This window comes from Andrena cerasifolii, chromosome 15 (genome assembly GCF_050908995.1).
Source record: "Andrena cerasifolii isolate SP2316 chromosome 15, iyAndCera1_principal, whole genome shotgun sequence".
NCBI classification, from domain to species: Eukaryota; Metazoa; Arthropoda; class Insecta; order Hymenoptera; family Andrenidae; genus Andrena; species Andrena cerasifolii.
In genome coordinates, this window is record NC_135132.1 from 3,907,904 (window position 1) to 3,924,717 (window position 16,814).

The 16,814-nt window shown below is 33.0% G+C and overlaps 1 protein-coding gene across 2 annotated transcripts in view; it reads left to right on the forward strand.

The window, feature by feature from the left end:
* Window positions 1–7,854: 7,854 nt before the first annotated feature.
* Window positions 7,855–16,814, forward strand: part of Hnf4 (Hepatocyte nuclear factor 4) — a 94,934-nt gene continuing 85,974 nt past the window's right edge. The window contains exon 1 of one of the 2 annotated variants that reach the window (XM_076828250.1): window positions 7,855–8,105. In XM_076828250.1, the coding sequence (XP_076684365.1) occupies window positions 8,072–8,105 (34 nt within the window). In that variant the 5' untranslated portion in view covers window positions 7,855–8,071. The remainder of the gene's footprint in view (window positions 8,106–16,814) is intronic. The other variant, XM_076828251.1, reaches the window with a different exon arrangement.

Consider the following 16,814-nt stretch of genomic DNA (forward strand, 5'->3'; position numbering starts at 1 on the left):
GTGATAGCAATTCTCTCGTTTATTTTAATTTATGTACGTGTTGATAATGTTAATCGAAGGGAGAATAATTGATTAAATGAATTACTGATAACACGTGCGAAAAACAGAAATTACAGATTAATTAAAAAAATTGAATTATCCTTGTTTATTTCATTTAATAATTTCTGAAATTCACGCTTCTCACGAATCACTGCGAAAACAAGTTTAAAAAAATAGTGCAATGTATAAAAACAATTGAGAAACTGTATTCTATAATAAAAGGGCGACTCTTTATATGAAAATAGGTAAAAATCACAAAATGCTTTATTTTCATAAAATGTCTTGTTGTTTGAGATTTGAAATTTAGTTGAGATTAAATTCGATTTTTTATTGAGGAGCTAAATTTTAGTAAATTTAGTGGAAACTAACTTCAATTTTAATTGATTACGGCGATATTTTCAGTTGGAGGAGCATAATTTTATTAAATTTAGTTGACATTAAATTCGATTTTTTTAAAAAAAATTTCTTAAAATTTCAGTTTTGAAATTTGAATTTTCTATTAAATTAATTTAACGCTTTTTTACATGCAAATGACAGATTTCTTTTTTTAATTGATAGATTATTCAATACATTCTCCTTGTTAACCTGTACGAGCTTAAAACTTAATAATACTTAAGTAACTTTTTTATTTATTTATACAAGGTGAAAGGTGTACATATAAGAAGAGACGATAATTTACTAACAAAATGTCACAAAATAAATGGTAAACTACTATATTTACAATGGCAGATGTAATCTATGCGTACAAATTTATGGAGAGCCATCTATTAGGACGTTTTTGCAGATAGGTGCACACTTAAATATACTCGGAGCCAACTTTTTGTGAAAACAAAAGCTTCGAGAAATCGAAAACAGTGTACTCCAGATTTTGGTTTATTTCTGGACGAGAAATCACTCGCCCCTCGTCAATTATGTAGCTATACTACATCCTGTATAATTATAGTCAATTAGCAGCAGATACGATAACAAGTGGACCTGTTACAGACTTTATAAACATCTAATTATGTTTTCGTCGATGATTAAGTTTTATTATTTGATAATTAAAAACGGTTACGCGGTTTGAAAGCGTGATCGATTGTTTGTAATCCTGATAGATATGTATCGAGTAATTACCGATAAGGCTTATCGAGACGTTTTATCATTTTGCTTTCAGAGGTTGGATAAAAAATAACGATGCAATGCGACAGGTGCGTTAATTAAATCTGTTGCGAGGACACATTAATCCGTAGGAAATACCGTTTGATTTCTCGGGTCTGAGATAAATGTTGGCAAGGAAATGCTATTTACGTCTATGTTCATATGTCGAGGATGTATTAATATTATATTGTGATAATAGCTGGAAAAATAATAATAATATGGTGACGAAGAAGAAGTAGAAGGAAAGCGAATGGGATAAGAAGAAGAGAAAGAGGAAGAAAAGAAGAAAAGAAGAAGAAAGGGAGGAAGAAAAGAAGAAGAGAAGAAGAAAGGGAGGAAGAAAAGAAGAGAAGAAGAAAGGGAGGAAGAAAAAAAGAAGAGAAGAAGAAAGGGAGGAAGAAAAGAAGAAGAGAAGAAGAAAGGGAGGAAGAAAAAAAGAAGAGAAGAAGAAAGGGAGGAAGAAACTAAGAAGAAAGGGAGGAAGAAAAAAAGAAGAGAAGAAGAAAGGGAGGAAGAAACTAAGAAGAAAGGGAGGAAGAAAAAAAGAAGAAAAAGAGGAAGAAGAGAAGAAGAAAAAGGGGAAGAAGAATGGGAGGATGAAAAGAAGAAGAGAAAGAGTAAGAAAAGGAGAAGAAAAAGAGGAAGAAACGAAGAAGAAAGGGAGGAAGAAAAGAAGAAGAAAAAGAGGAAGAAAGGGAGGAAGAAAAGAAGAAGAAAAAGAGGAAGAAAGGGAGGAAGAAAAGAAGAAGAAAAAGAGGAAGAAAGGGAGGAAGAAAAGAAGAAGAAAAAGAGGAAGAAAGGGAGGAAGAAAAGAAGAAGAAAAAGAGGAAGAAAGGGAGGAAGAAAAGAAGAAGAAAAAGAGGAAGAAAGGGAGGAAGAAAATAAGAAGAAGAAAAAGAAGAAGAAAGGGAGGAAGAAAAGAAGAAGTGAAAAGGGAAGAAAGGAAGAAGAAAAGGAGGAAGAAAAGAAGAAGAGAAAGAGGAAGAAAGGGGGAAGAAAAGAAGAAAAGAAAGGGGAAGAAAAGGAGAAGAAAAAGAGGAAGAAACGAAGAATAAAGGGAGGAAGAAAAGAAGAAGAAAAAGAGGAAGAAACGAAGAAGAGAAGAAGAAAGGGAGGAAGAAAAGAAGAGAAGAAGAAAGGGAGGAAGAAAAGAAGAAGAGAAACAGGAAGAAAGGAAGAAGAATCAGAAAGTATGGAAACAGCAGGAAGAAGGGGGTGGCGGGGGGAGGAGGCAAAGATGAGTAATGAGAAACAGAAGAAATAGACGAAGAGAGAAAAATAGATAAAGGAGAAGGGAAAGGAGATAAAAGAGGCCATTGAAAATGTGAATCACTAAATTATCAAAATAAATGCTAAAATGCATCCTAACTGACAATATTAAACTGAAAATTTCAAGTTCTTGTTTAATATATGCTACCTTGCCAAGTTCGTAAAAAAATAAATTCGTGACGGAATTCAAATATTGCAGCATAATTACTGATAATTTACAATTTTCATAATTGTTGCAAGCAATAATAATACCTCTAAAAATATTTTAAAGAAACAGATTTTTTAACCGATTCTCACCTAATACTAATCTTGTAATATAATTCTTGCAATTATTCATTACAGATGTGAACAGAAATTATCTGCTGAGTCTGTTGGCACACATCGCAATGACAATAAATGTTTAAAAATCTGCACTCGCTGTAACTTTTCTTCTTCACAATATACGGAGACATTGTATCTTTCTTCTTTTACAGTGTATCTATTCTTTGAGTTTTGTAAATTCGTAACGATAATTATTCGCATTTGTACAAGGTGATGCACAAAATGTTAATGAATTTTTTAAACCTCCTTCTTGGCAGGCCTACGCATTAAAATATACAAAAATACGTAATAGATTTTTAATGCTGCTAAAAATCAAAATCGAAGGTGTCAAACTGTCATCGGTGCAGCTTGACCATTTCCTTTAACGTCCTATAACTCAAAAACTATGATACATACAATCTTTGTCCATATAACAATTTTTTGCAGTTCGTGGATTCACTTCTAGCAATATTAATATGCTTTCATAAACCACTATATAACATAACAGACGATTTCTCATTAATAAACAGGTCAAGACTATGGAATAACATTTTTTTTTTAATATGAATTTTTGTTATCTAGAATATTTTAATTTTATCTTGTTTTGTACTATGTTCCATATTCTATTTTAATATTCTCCTACATTTACCCCCTCCCTTTTTTACTATAGTAAGGACAATACAAATATCTAATATAATTTAGTTTTAATTAATATATATAATATAATTTAAAGCGAGGGTTCAAAAAATGTTTGTTAAGGAGTCTCGTACGAAAACTCTTACGTTATTTATTATTTATATTAAGATAAAAGGTGCACGCGAGTCTAATTCGGCGTGGTGTTGGAGAACGTTCGGACAATCGATACGATGGGCATTCTTCGGGGTTATCAACTGACCTCTTCGTTTATAAACTTTATTATAAGCAACCTTCAGTTCGCCATGCGCTTAAAACGTGTCACGATTTGTCAATTGGCGGCTGCTTTTACACTTTTTACGAATTTCTGTATTTTTCTTTCTTTAACAACCACGAAGAGACTGAAAATTATTAATTTCAACGAAACCTTGAAAATATTGTGAATTAAATATCTACGTTTCTTAATTTTGCATATTTTTCATTAAAATTATATTTGAGTATAGACTAAAATTCTACAATAGTGCTTTCCCCCTCCTAATATTTTCGAAATTTTTAAATCTTAAATTTAAATCCGAAATTAGCAATACGAGTACTTGAAGGTGCTTAGCTTAATATGCAGTAAATTATAACAGAAATTGAATGCTTGAGTGCTGATCTTTGGGTGACCATTATTGTTGTATAAATAAAAAAAATATTTCACGTAACAATTTATAATACAAATCAACATCGGATATCTATTTACGTCACAAAAGATAATATTTAAGAACTTTATCAGTCTTGCGCAACTTGAAACAATATTATGACGTTTCTACAACTTTCTCAGCCGCAAAGTTGCTGCCAATAATTTTCTACGTTCTACTTGCGCACAATTCTGTGACTGACTTTAGTTTATCTCCTACAATAATATTTTCTTTGCTCAATACTGTTTTAGGAAAAACCATCGAACCATATTTTGAATGATTGCGATGACTAATCATATGTGCGTTGAGCATAAACATCTTCAATTAATTGAAATCTTTACATGACTGTATAAAATGTAGGACTGTGGAATTTTCGTCTGCTGTGTACCTACCACTACAGCAAGTTTTTTAAACACAAGTAAAAGTGTTGCATGTGTATTATAGTCTAACGATAAATATTTTTGAACATTTTTATAATTTTTTATTAATTCTGTATTAATACGCCCATGGAAGGTGGAATGCTTCGATAATTAAAGAATCTTGAATGCTGTGTAATTTCAGAATTGTTAGTTAAAGTAAATATAATGAAATACAAAGCAGAGATAAGAAATTAAAGACTTAAGTAGTTGTAGGTTCATAGGTTCAGTGTATTGTGAAAATTAATAACGTTTATACACGGTGGCACATTTGGCAAGAATTTTTAAAAAATTAGTTTTATAAGTGGCACATTTGTCAGGGGTTAAAAAAAAGGAATTATACATTCTGGTTTTAAGAGAAGACACGTATCGTTAATGTATTCACTGAAGTTTATATTAAATAAAAATATCTGTATTTGGTCACGAAGGGGGTCAAGTTTAGGAGACGTTATAGATATTACATGCGGGGTGTTTTTTCACAGTTTTGAAATACCTTGTAGAAATTCGTTCGAGCCCCCTTCTAAACCTATGTTACTTCAACTAAGAATTATTGAGGACCCTGCGAGAGGGGTGCAGCAAAAAAGAAAATTGTATACAGATATATAAGTTTTTATTTCTATTTTTTGAGAATTTTTCAGATCTGGGGCTGCCCCTGACTTGCAGCAGGGTAATGGGTGCAGGTTCAAAATTTGCAATAAATCGCTAATTTGTTATCGGATTTGCATCAAATATGCACTAAACAGTGTAGATTTTTTAACTCAAAAACTGTCAAAAAATGGAGCTGCACCCAGTGGCGGATTCAGAGGGGTAGGGGGAGGGGTGCCCCTCCCTCAAGGGAAAAATACTTATTTTAATTTGCAAAATACTTATTTTAATTTGCAAAATACTTATTTTAATTTGCAAAATACTTATTTTAATTTGCAAAATACTTATTTTAATTTGCAAAATACTTATTTTAATTTGCAAAATACTTATTTTAATTTGCAAAATACTTATTTTAATTTGCAAAATACTTATTTTAATTTGCAAAATACTTATTTTAATTTGCAAAATACTTATTTTAATTTGCAAAATACTTATTTTAATTTGCAAAGTACTTATTTTAATTTGCAAAGTACTTATTTTAATTTGCAAAATACTTATTTTAACTTAGCAAAATACTTATTTTAACTTAGCAATATGAGAGCAAATATGATAAATTAATACAAAAAAAAAACACTTTTTCATTTAGCAGGAAAATATTATCGGGAAAGGTCCCTGGTTTATTTCTCAGACCTACACCCCCCTCCCCCCTCCTCAAGAAAATTTAAGATTCGCCTCTGCGCCCCCCCCCCCTCCCGAAAATCCCAAATCCACCCCTGGCTGCAATTCAAATTTTATCTAACTCTATTATTACTTATAAAATGTCCAAATGCAATAAAGAAGTTATAAAAATCAATCAAGGTTACCCTGTACCGCGTCTTATAATCCAATTGATGTTATCGAGGAAAAATTATCGGGAATTTGATACGACAGTCTTACATGTACATTATTTCATTTTATACAATATGTACTGTTAAGATACTGACAAGGTCATACATTTATGCTTTCAGATTGATATACTTATTCAAATTTTATCTTCAGATCGAAATGATATCTCTTTCTGCAGTCAGATATTTTTCAATTTAATTCAACTTCAATGTATAATAACATTAATCAAGAACATATTTCTTCTTCAACGAATGCATAAAGTTTGCACATGAAAACACTTGCGTGGATACCTATTGTCAAGAATGGTGCTTTTAGATTTTCCACTTAACTTTCTGACAATAAACGTGTGACGCAATTTTCTAGGAGGTTTTATTGTTATAGTATGGCATAGAGTAGGAGTAGGTCATTGATGTTTATGCATCTGTTGATTCAAGTTGTGTTTACTATTTTACAATCATTCAGCACGATAGCGAATTAAGAAAAATTCAATTGAACGGATACAATAAAGTGGCTGTGCGTGCGGTACAAAATTCACGACCATATGTATAGCAAGAAACTGGTAGAACTTTACCCCCAAATTTGGATCGATAGATGAAAGCTAGTTTTTTGGTTCCCTAGGTCAAAAAATCCTACGCTTTTAGTTTTTCAATTTTCAGCAGTTTAATATATAGTTTACACTGTGCAAACGAGTACAGGGAATTAATTATTGAAGGGGAATTAAATTGGGACAAAATTCAAGTCAGGATAAATTCAATATTTACTTGGATGTCAGAATTTTATCGATAAGAGGCGTGCGATCCTTTTCCATTATATTTCATATTTTTATTATAAAATTTTGGCAAAGTCTTCGTCCCTGTTAAAACCTATTAAACACCCCATATAAGCTGACCAAACAAACCCATGTGGTGCTGTCACAAAATTTCAAATTGCATATCGATGGTTTACAAGGGAAAATCCCGAACCCGGAAATTCAAAAAATTCTGAAACTTTGTGGATATGTAGGGGATTTCCTCCTGATTACACCGCATTTTTTGTTTGCTGCCCAAATTCAATCTAAGGCCGATAGAATTGGGCCCTAAAAATCTGGTTATTTTTCGATTTTGTCTTATAACTCGTGAACTGTAAAATTTTTTTTACCAAATGGTAGATCTAATTAAAAGAAGTAACTTTTGTCTTGAAACTTTTTTTCTATCTCTTACAGTTCGCGAGTTATAACACAAAATCTGAAAATAGCCGAATTTCCAGGGGTTAATTTTACCCCCTTCAAGTGACTCCGGGCAGAAGACAAAAATTGCGTTGTAATCAAGAGGAAATCCCCCACATATTCATAAAGTTTCAGAATTTTTTGAATTTCATTCATCAACATTCTATGTCCACTTTTGTCGTTTTCGAAAAAAAAAACAGTTTTAAAAATCCAATGGTACATAAGATCCACAGGCAGTCAACAAATAAAAATATTATTTCTGACAATTTTATAAAGCAGACATAAACGTAACTTTTACACACCATAAAGAAACAAGCAATAACTATTTTTTGCACATAAAAACTCAAATTTCACAAAAAGTGGAGCCACAATATTTCTGCACTGAGCCAACGGTATAATCTGTGATAAGAAATACCTATCTTCCCGAACTTGACTGTACCGTATCTTTTTCTTATATGCAACACTGTTGTAATTCCAATCAAGGACTGCTCTTTCAAACCTTTTATCTCAAATAAGATCCGTCTAGCCTTTATCGCAATTCGCCAAGATTCGTATCTATTTCGGTTTGAAATGTACAGTCGCTAATCCCGCGGCTGGAGTGCGCTGCGCGCGCCGCCTTACCCCCACCGCCCGCTCCTACTGTTCTCGCTATCAGCACGCGTTACCCCCTCCAGCCGGGCGAGCAGCGAGCCAGGGGACTGGCGTGGTGTTTTGGTGCTCAGTCGTTCAGCGACCTACGACGCGGCATGGTCGGAGTAATTCGTTAAACGTTATCGTTCGCAACGATCAGCCGCGCCACGGTGACAGAAGCATGACAGCCGCGTGAAAGGTATTGTCTGTGACTGTGTTGTTCCTGTGCACACGCGAGCACCGTCGCGCGCCGAGTCACCGTCAACGAATTAGATTCGACCAGAGGCAGCGAGATGCGGTTCGACGATCAGCTCTTCGAGGTTCTCGGTGAGTCCCAATTTTATTCTTTTATTCCCACGGAATAATTAGGATAACTGTGATCACGATAGCGACCGCGACGATTCCTTGCTTAGTTATTGTAATTTATGGGTGGTTGTGTAAATAATTTATATCGAATTAGAAATAAAATTAAAAGAATTCTTTCTTGCCGATACCGATTATGGTAATGCGTTAATTATTCTCTACGTCGTGCAGATTACTCAAATCATTTTTGTCGGAGTTGGAATTTTAAAAAGCCCGCTCCTCTGTTGGTAAAACAGATTTATTCTACCTTGTGTAGGTAGTTTGAAATTTTTTTTTTAGATTTTTTTAGATTCTTATGTTTAGGTCATACATTTGGGTTGGCTAGCAGAATTGATTGTGTTATTATTAAAGAGTTATTAATTTTGGCAATAGTGGCAACTATATTAGGGTGGCGCTTAAATGCCAACTTTTAAAATATTGTTTAAATTTTTTTTCTCTGTACTGAAAAACGGATCTGGTTAATAAATGTCACATTATTTACTGATAAGGGTGAACACGGTGCCCCGTTAAAAATGCAAAACAATTTTTTGGGGGGTGAAATAAGCACCACCCTAATTTATATGTTCTTTTCAATTTTCTTTGATTAAAACTTCTAACAAATTCGGGGACAATATGTAAACCACACAAACTGCTTTTGCAAACTGTAAAAAGTATAAATTTCAGCACACGGGAATAAAAAACAAAACAATTTTGATTTTCAAATTCAATTTCTTCAGCGAAGAAAATTTCATTAAAAATTATTTTACTCAGACCTTGAAAGAGTTTTTTGCTTCAGGCCAGATTAGTTATGCAACTTAGTGTCAAATCTTATCTGTGTATTTTAGATAGTACAACATTATGTTCTGCATAAATGGTAAAAGATTCAAGTTAGAAATTTTTTTATTAAAAACTGTTCACTGAGGTTTTTAATAACACCACGAGGAGCTGTATAACCAACAGTGAGCTACTAAATGGCTGCTTCAGAGTTTTCAATTTTGCGCCACCCCCCGAAAATTTTTCTAATTTCCCCAAAAAATCCATACAATTGCAAATATACCGAGTGACACTGACATTTGTCGCGGTAGTTAATAAGAAGAAGTAGGAAAGAAAGGCAAAATACAATGGCGCACCCACGGGGGAGGCCAAAGAGCCCTGCCACCCCCAAAAGAAGGGGCTTTGTAAAAAGAAAAGAAACCTGGATTTTAAATAATTTTTTATAATCACCTAATGAATTTTATCGAATCCACATTAAAAATATTTTTATCCCTTCAAATCGGCACCCCCAAGATTCCAAGTGCGCCACTTTCTTCGACAATAATCACCTAATAATTAGAAGAAAAAAAAGAAATGGGTTTGGGAGCAGAAAATTTTTCATAAAAACAGCAGAAAAAAAGAACACAAAACGATCACTTTAATTTCTATTTTCACGAGAAGGGGGGAGTGAGAAATTGAAGGAAACGAATTTATCGTAGCCTGAAACCATTGTAGATCACCAGGACAATACTATTAACGCTTATAGGGGTGCAAATTTCGCTGCGAAATAAAATATCCTTATTCAAGCATGCTTGCTGAAATGTAAATCGTTTCCAGGAATTTGAGTGTGCACATTTTCTATCGAACCTGCTTAAAAATTCCGGCTGATACGGAAGAATGACTTTTCACGGGCATTGAAATTTTGGGGGCGGTATTTTACGACCGAAATATTCAAAAGTGGAATTTAATAGATTTGAAATTATTGCAATTAACTGATTGGTGGCGTTAGAAGTAGTGCACAAGAAAATCAAAAGTAACGCTTTGAATAATTCATGCGGGAAGATAAGCCCAATTGAAATGCGAATGCAGATGAACGCACGTATATTCTTCGGTTATTAAGACGCTTCGACCATAATAATGCCAACGTTACGTAACCTGCAGCTTAAAATTGGCTGCTGCGATTATTACGGAAGTTATTTATGTCACTATCGAGAACAAAAGTGGCAATTAATTAATTTGTATCTGAGGATTGTTTAAAGAAAGAACGAACTTAAAGAAACATCCGCGTGTGAACTAAATAATCACAATCTGCTTACGAGTTGTTAAGCTATTTGATACAATTAATTATATTAGTCATTCACTATATTTCGTATCCATAAAGATTTAAAATTAATTAAAAAAAACACGCGTAGGGAAAAATAAAAGACATAAAAATCTAATTACTTTTCTCAAATCGTAATTTATAATTTAATTTTATTAATAGGGAAGTCGACGTGTGACGTTTATGCGATTTTACAACACAGTAATCGAAAAAATAAAAAGGAATTTTAAAGGAAAGTTGTATGACAATAATTGTTTAATAAAAAATGTAAAACTGAGTAAAATAATATAATATATAATATAATATATAATATAATATATAATATAATATATAATATAATATATAATATAATATATAATATAATATATAATATAATATAATAATATAATATAATAATTACAGAGAAACAGTATAAAAGCAATGAAAACAGTATTATAGTGACATTTACTACATACTTTTTTTTTTTTCATTATTTAATGTCGCATCAACTGTGATACTTTTTTTTTATTTCTTTTTAAAATTGTGAATAAAATTCTGATAAGAGCAGAAACACTGGCATGGCGTTCGTTACTATTGCTGATAAAACTGTTAAAGTGGGTCGTACAGTAAATAATGCGAGACTTGTAAAACATTATTGAACTGAAAGTGTAAGTAGATTGTGCAACCCGTCGTGTGAATTGTTGCTTTGCTAAAGGTCTGAAATAACTTCGAAATTAATTAGAGCCAAAGCCGCATTATCTACGCGAGTTTTGTAAGAGCTGCGATTAAGCACGATCGTACCATGGAAAGTAACATTTTCGCCTGAAAACAGAGGCACGATTTTATTGTGAAATTTTCACGTCCTAGAAGCGACTTCAATAATAATTCCGAGGAAAAATTTTCTGATAACAACGCACTATTAATCTTCTCAGTTCCAGAAACTTAATTTATTCTCAGTACTATTTTGAAAAAATATGTTCAATGATAAAAAACATTCCTCGGTTCAACGTTAAACTGGAAATGTTCTCGTGAAATAAAAACCTCCAAATTGTTAGTTACATTGTGGGTAGGTGAATTTCATTGTAAATTGTCAAAGAGAAAAATTGGACATTAATTACAGCTGAAAATAAAATTCAATAAAAAATGTTCTTTAATGTGACTTACAATTTACAATATTTCTCCATGTCTTTTATTTGCTGGAATTTTTAGCAACGTACTTGGTGTGTGTGATGTTAATTTTTATTGATATAGTATTACGAAATAGTACACAGCAAGTAGAATCTTTTGAAGTGATAGTAATAATTTTTGCCATTTCAAACGATTTTTTTTTTTTTTTTATACAGTGATTTGAAGTAGCTATTATTTTTAGGTAATAGTAGTGAATTTTATAGTTGTCTTTACTCTTTGCATGGTACTATCGACGTAGAGAAATCAGCAGCAGTTTTATTTTAAATATAAAGGATGATTCTGTAGTGGAATACGAAACAAGAGAGACGTATCAAATTTCAAAACGTATCGAAATATTTGACAGCACTTGGACTAACTTGTATGGCACTTGTGTATCTGGGAAAACTAGCAAACTTACCTCGAGAAGAAAGCAACTTGTAAATATTGCAAAATTAAGTGCCTACAAAATACCAAATGGCTTGTCGGAGTCAATAAAAGAGCCAATTTTGTACTCCAAAGCTTTTAAAATGTGGGAAGAAGTGGTAAATTTTTTGACCACGATAAAAAAGGAGAATATTCTACCCTTAGCACTTATTAACCCCTCGTTGACACTCTGGGTGTGAAACACTCGTAAGCTGATTTTGATGCTCTCTACTTTCTACATGCAAAATAAATACTTTTCTTCCAAAGCCGACTTACAAACTATTTTTTTCTGTAAATATTATATTTGAGCAACAACTCTGCAGATTTTTTAGCTTCTAATATTGAAATTTGAAAAAGTTACAATTTTTTGAAGATTTTCTTCTCGTTTTCTCGACATATGGTAATCTAGAATTTTTTTACAAAAAACTGTGATAAAATTTCAATACAAAAATTATTGGAATACATTCTAGAGGCTTTGAGATTGACTCGTGATTTTTTTCATAACGATTGGATTCTTTAGATGAGAATGGCAGTCGCTCAAAAATTGTTCTGGGTGAGCCCAGCTATGTCAAAGTTGATCGAAAAAAGAGGAGTGTCAACAGCTGTATTTTTCGTTATGGTGTCATCTTTGTTGCTTCCAGCATTTGCAAATTTTCTTCTACAAGGTGTAATAATACTTGGGGTTCACATGAGGGATGAATTCACTGCTTAAAAATATTTAAATAAGTTTATGTAAAAATTGGTCCGATTTCTGTTGCAAATCCACTTTTTGTTATTGTCAAAAAACATATAGGCGCATTTTGCACGATAAAGCTAACCAAAAAGGGCTAATAAACATGGGTTCTAAAAGCACTTGTTTTGGAGATACAGCTAAGTAGTTTTAGTTTGGATCCTAAAGGCTTTTTCACACGAGACATTTCTGTGACATCACCACTACTTTGTACAAATTTCTATTTTATATTCGTCTGTATCGTTTTCGAAACAGCACTGCCTCTACCAAAGGAATATATTGGACATACTAATCGTGAGCCACAGAAGCGTTTTCTGTGAAAAGTTCCTGACAATTCCAGAAATTTAAAACGCACCTGCACAAGTGGTTGTAATTTTGAAAAAAACAAAAAAAACAAAATGAATTTATTTCAGTATTACTTTTTCGAAAAGTGAGCTGAAACTCTTATTTTCCCTACTATTTTTCCTTTCTCGTTTCTGCATTCTTTTAATACGATTATATATACATGTATACCTTAGGTATTATATGTATGTTCTACTTCTCTTATTTCCATGCTGCGAAACGACTATGTGCAGGGGCGTCTGTAGATTTTTTTTCTAGAAGGGAACACCTTTGGAGTGACGACGATGAAAAATATAATAATTAAAAAAAAGGGGAGCCCGCTTGCTTTTTAAACTCATTTTCTAGTGCCAATTTAAATAAAATTTTAAATCCAAAATTTAGAAATATTCACTTTTTAGTATAATCTTAATAAAGATCATTTTTTAAAAATAAGCGATTTTACTCAAAGGCGAGGGAGGGGGGAAACTGCCCCTTTTGCACCCCCCTCCGGACGCCCATGACTACATTTTCTTTTTTTTTCTCTTCCTTTATACAGATTAATTATTGCAGACAGCCTCTTACTTACTTTGTTATCTGCTTCGTTGTAACTAAAGAGTACACCCCGTTAAATAAATAAAAAAAAACAATAAAATGTAGGGGACGATGAGCATAAACAAATCTTATAATATGAGCATTATCATTTATTGAAAAATATCTTTTATGAAAACACAGTAGTCGATGTACATATAAACTACCAGATGGGAGGCTACTTAAGTTTCCCAATCCAGCAGCAGGACAATTTAAACCTTTTTTTAACGTTTGTCGTCATCCTTCACCAAGTGTATCGTTTCGAATATAATTTTTAATTAAAAAATTTCTAAGCGCTGCACTCATCCCTGAAATGTGCCCCGCAGGGTATTTATGTCACACCTCGCGCATGATTGAATGCGCAGAGTTTTTCAGTGCATTGAAACGCAGGTTCGCATTGAAATTCTTATTCAAGTATAATTATCGTCCTGTGAGTAGATACACGGCCAGCACATAAAGTGATTCATTTACGTCTCATTGTCTCTCTCGCCGGCAGAAACGACTTGGTTCCTTTCTGTTTATCGCAAACTGACTCATTTGCCAGCCTACTGGCTTTGTTACACTTTTCTTCACCCCTCCCCCCCCTCTTCTTCTCTCTTTTCACTCTCGCGCTCCCTCTGCCCTCTAGCTCCGGTGTCCCTTAGATGGAAATATGCCTCGGCGCAGCGTGACACAAAATTAATTGTAATCCTTTGTCACTCGAACTGACCAGTCCGGCAAGAATGCCTTCTCGAAAATCATACTGCTTTTCACCTGCGTGCCTGCGATCACCTCATTAGCTTGATTGTTGCCGAGAATTGTCCACTGTAAAAAATCAACCGCGAATGGCTATTTCAAAGCCGATGATGGAAAGCTTCCATGCCTCGGAACGTTTGTAATTTTTAGGTGAACGAGGGAAAAACTTGTAATATCGATGGGAGAGTAAAGTACGTTCAACCTGTGAGATTGTTTAAAAGGATGCTGAGTATTTATTTATTCAGTTATGTGCAATTTAAACGGTCCATTCCAGGTGCAGTGCTATTTGCTTCTTGGTGCTTTAATAATTATTAACTGTTGTTGGAAGTTAATTAGAGTAAACCTACTGGGAATTAGTTGTTGAATTAATGTACCTACCCGGTAAGGACTCAGTTCCTGATCAGAAACCCAATTCCTGACCAGTTTAGGAAAATTAACCAAATATTTAATAAGTTTATTATGATACAAATTTATTCTAACAAATTACTAAATAATTATGAAGTATTTGAAATTTATACGCAAAATTCGATAGCTTATAGTAAAACGTGTGAAGGTGATCAAAAACTGGTCCCTTTGCATTTTTCACTTTCAAAGTTAAATTATAAAATAACGAGCATTCCCCGTCTCGCCTTCGCCCAAAATATTAGCGTGATTGATTCATAATCTGCAATCTGCAATATCTAAACTCGAGAGCCCTCGGCCACTTATTCCCGCCGCGGTGCTGTTTTGCAAGCGAGAAGCGCTTCGCCCGCTCGCCACCTGGCGGTCGCGTCCCGAACTACTATTATTTAAAAATCAGTATTTAAAAGAAATGAAAACGTTAGAACCTTCCTCTCGCCAAGACGAACAAAGTGATGTAACACACTTGTGCGTACAGTTCATATTTACTGAGAAACCGCATTTCAAAGTATGCAACTTCAATTTTATATAATAGTATAGATTATTATTATGTGTGCACTTTTTTTAATACCAAATTAAACATAGATTTACTGAAATAACAAAAAATATTTTCAATTTAGTTAAGTTTTCCCTTTATACGTTTAAAAATCCACGGTAGTTCGTCTTAAGTGATCAGGAACTGGGTCCTTGACGGTACATAATACTTTAAATAATTATGGTGATGACGATAATTTTCTGCCTTCATTCTAGTAGTTATTTTATAAAGATATTGTTGAAGAATTGTTTTTTCATTTAATCGAGAATTGTGCGTTTACAAAGATGTCTTTCGTTGCTAAAAAGGTCACTAAATTTTGTCACTTAACCTCATTTTTTTCGAGGAGGAGTAGCAAGGAGTAAGTACCCCTGAAAGTGGGTACTCATTCAAAACTTGTTTGCATTTTTAACTCCTTTGAAAGTGAAGTAGGGTAAACTGTACAATGATTGGCACCCTAAGCGGAAATATTTTTTTGTGAAGTTTTTATATGGTCTTAATTTTCAGTTATTATCAATGTTTATGGATTTCTCATTAAAATAAAACATCTTGAGTTGGGTAGATGTACCGTTTGTGGCCATTGCACTGTTTTTGGCCATGTGCATAATTATATCTTATTTTTAAATTGCTTGCAGACCATTATTACATGAAGAATTTCACATCATAAATATTTTGTTTAGTATATCGCCAGAAATACAAAAATTGCTTACCCGGAAAAATATTATATTTTTTAAGAAGTGGCCACAAATGGTGCATCCACCCTACCTATTAAGTCTTTTATTTTAAAAATATTCAATGAAAAACAAAAATAGCCATAAAAATACAAGCATTAGCACCCTAAAATTTGAGGTTATATAGAAAAACATATGTAGGTAAAAACGAAGTTTAAACTGTTTAAACAGACTATTTCATTAACTATTAAATATCTACAACACTTATTAGGTCAGTATTTCAATCCATTACTTAGTTACAAAGCGACAAAATATACTAACCTACCCCTTATCAAAATTTTAAGAGAACGCCTAAAGCTTAGGCCTTTGTCCCACTTTGCGGTGTTGCCAGATGTAAAATGTGTAGGTCAACTACTGGGTTTTGCAGTGTCGTAGGGAAAGACAAATAAAAAATTGTAAAAAAGTACTTTCTAAGCTTGTACTTCTTAATATTTTACTTTTTAATCAGGTGTGCCAATGATTAGTGCAGTTCCAGCATTAGTGCAGTTTACCCTATTTTAATAAATTGTGAAAGTTTCAACATGCCGCATAGGAAGTGATGTAACTTGGGGTAAACAACGGAAATGGTGGGTGGTCTCCGTCCTGATCTAGGATTAGTGAGAATATCATTTCAAGTTTTCGTCTGCAATACGTACAAATTTAATTCAGCACTTTATCAGTCTCGAATATGTTACAAATTAAATAACTAGGTAATGTTATACTTAACACATTTGAAGGCTGCGTATATTATTATTTAACAGCCTGCAGTAAAAAAATTAAAGAAAATTTTTCCGAATTGTACAGACATGTTCATCCCCATTAATTTTAGGAAACCATACAGTACTTTAAGATTCCTTGCTTTACACATTAATAAATTTATTTTCTTACTTCGAGTCCTTTATGCTAGTTTATGAAACCAGATGTAAAGAATGAACTGGATGCGACAGCTAAGGAATTAATATTTAGACGCACAATTTTTAGTAAAATCGAAAGAGAGGTGTTTTCACTGTTTTCTGCATTGATTTCGCTTACACTC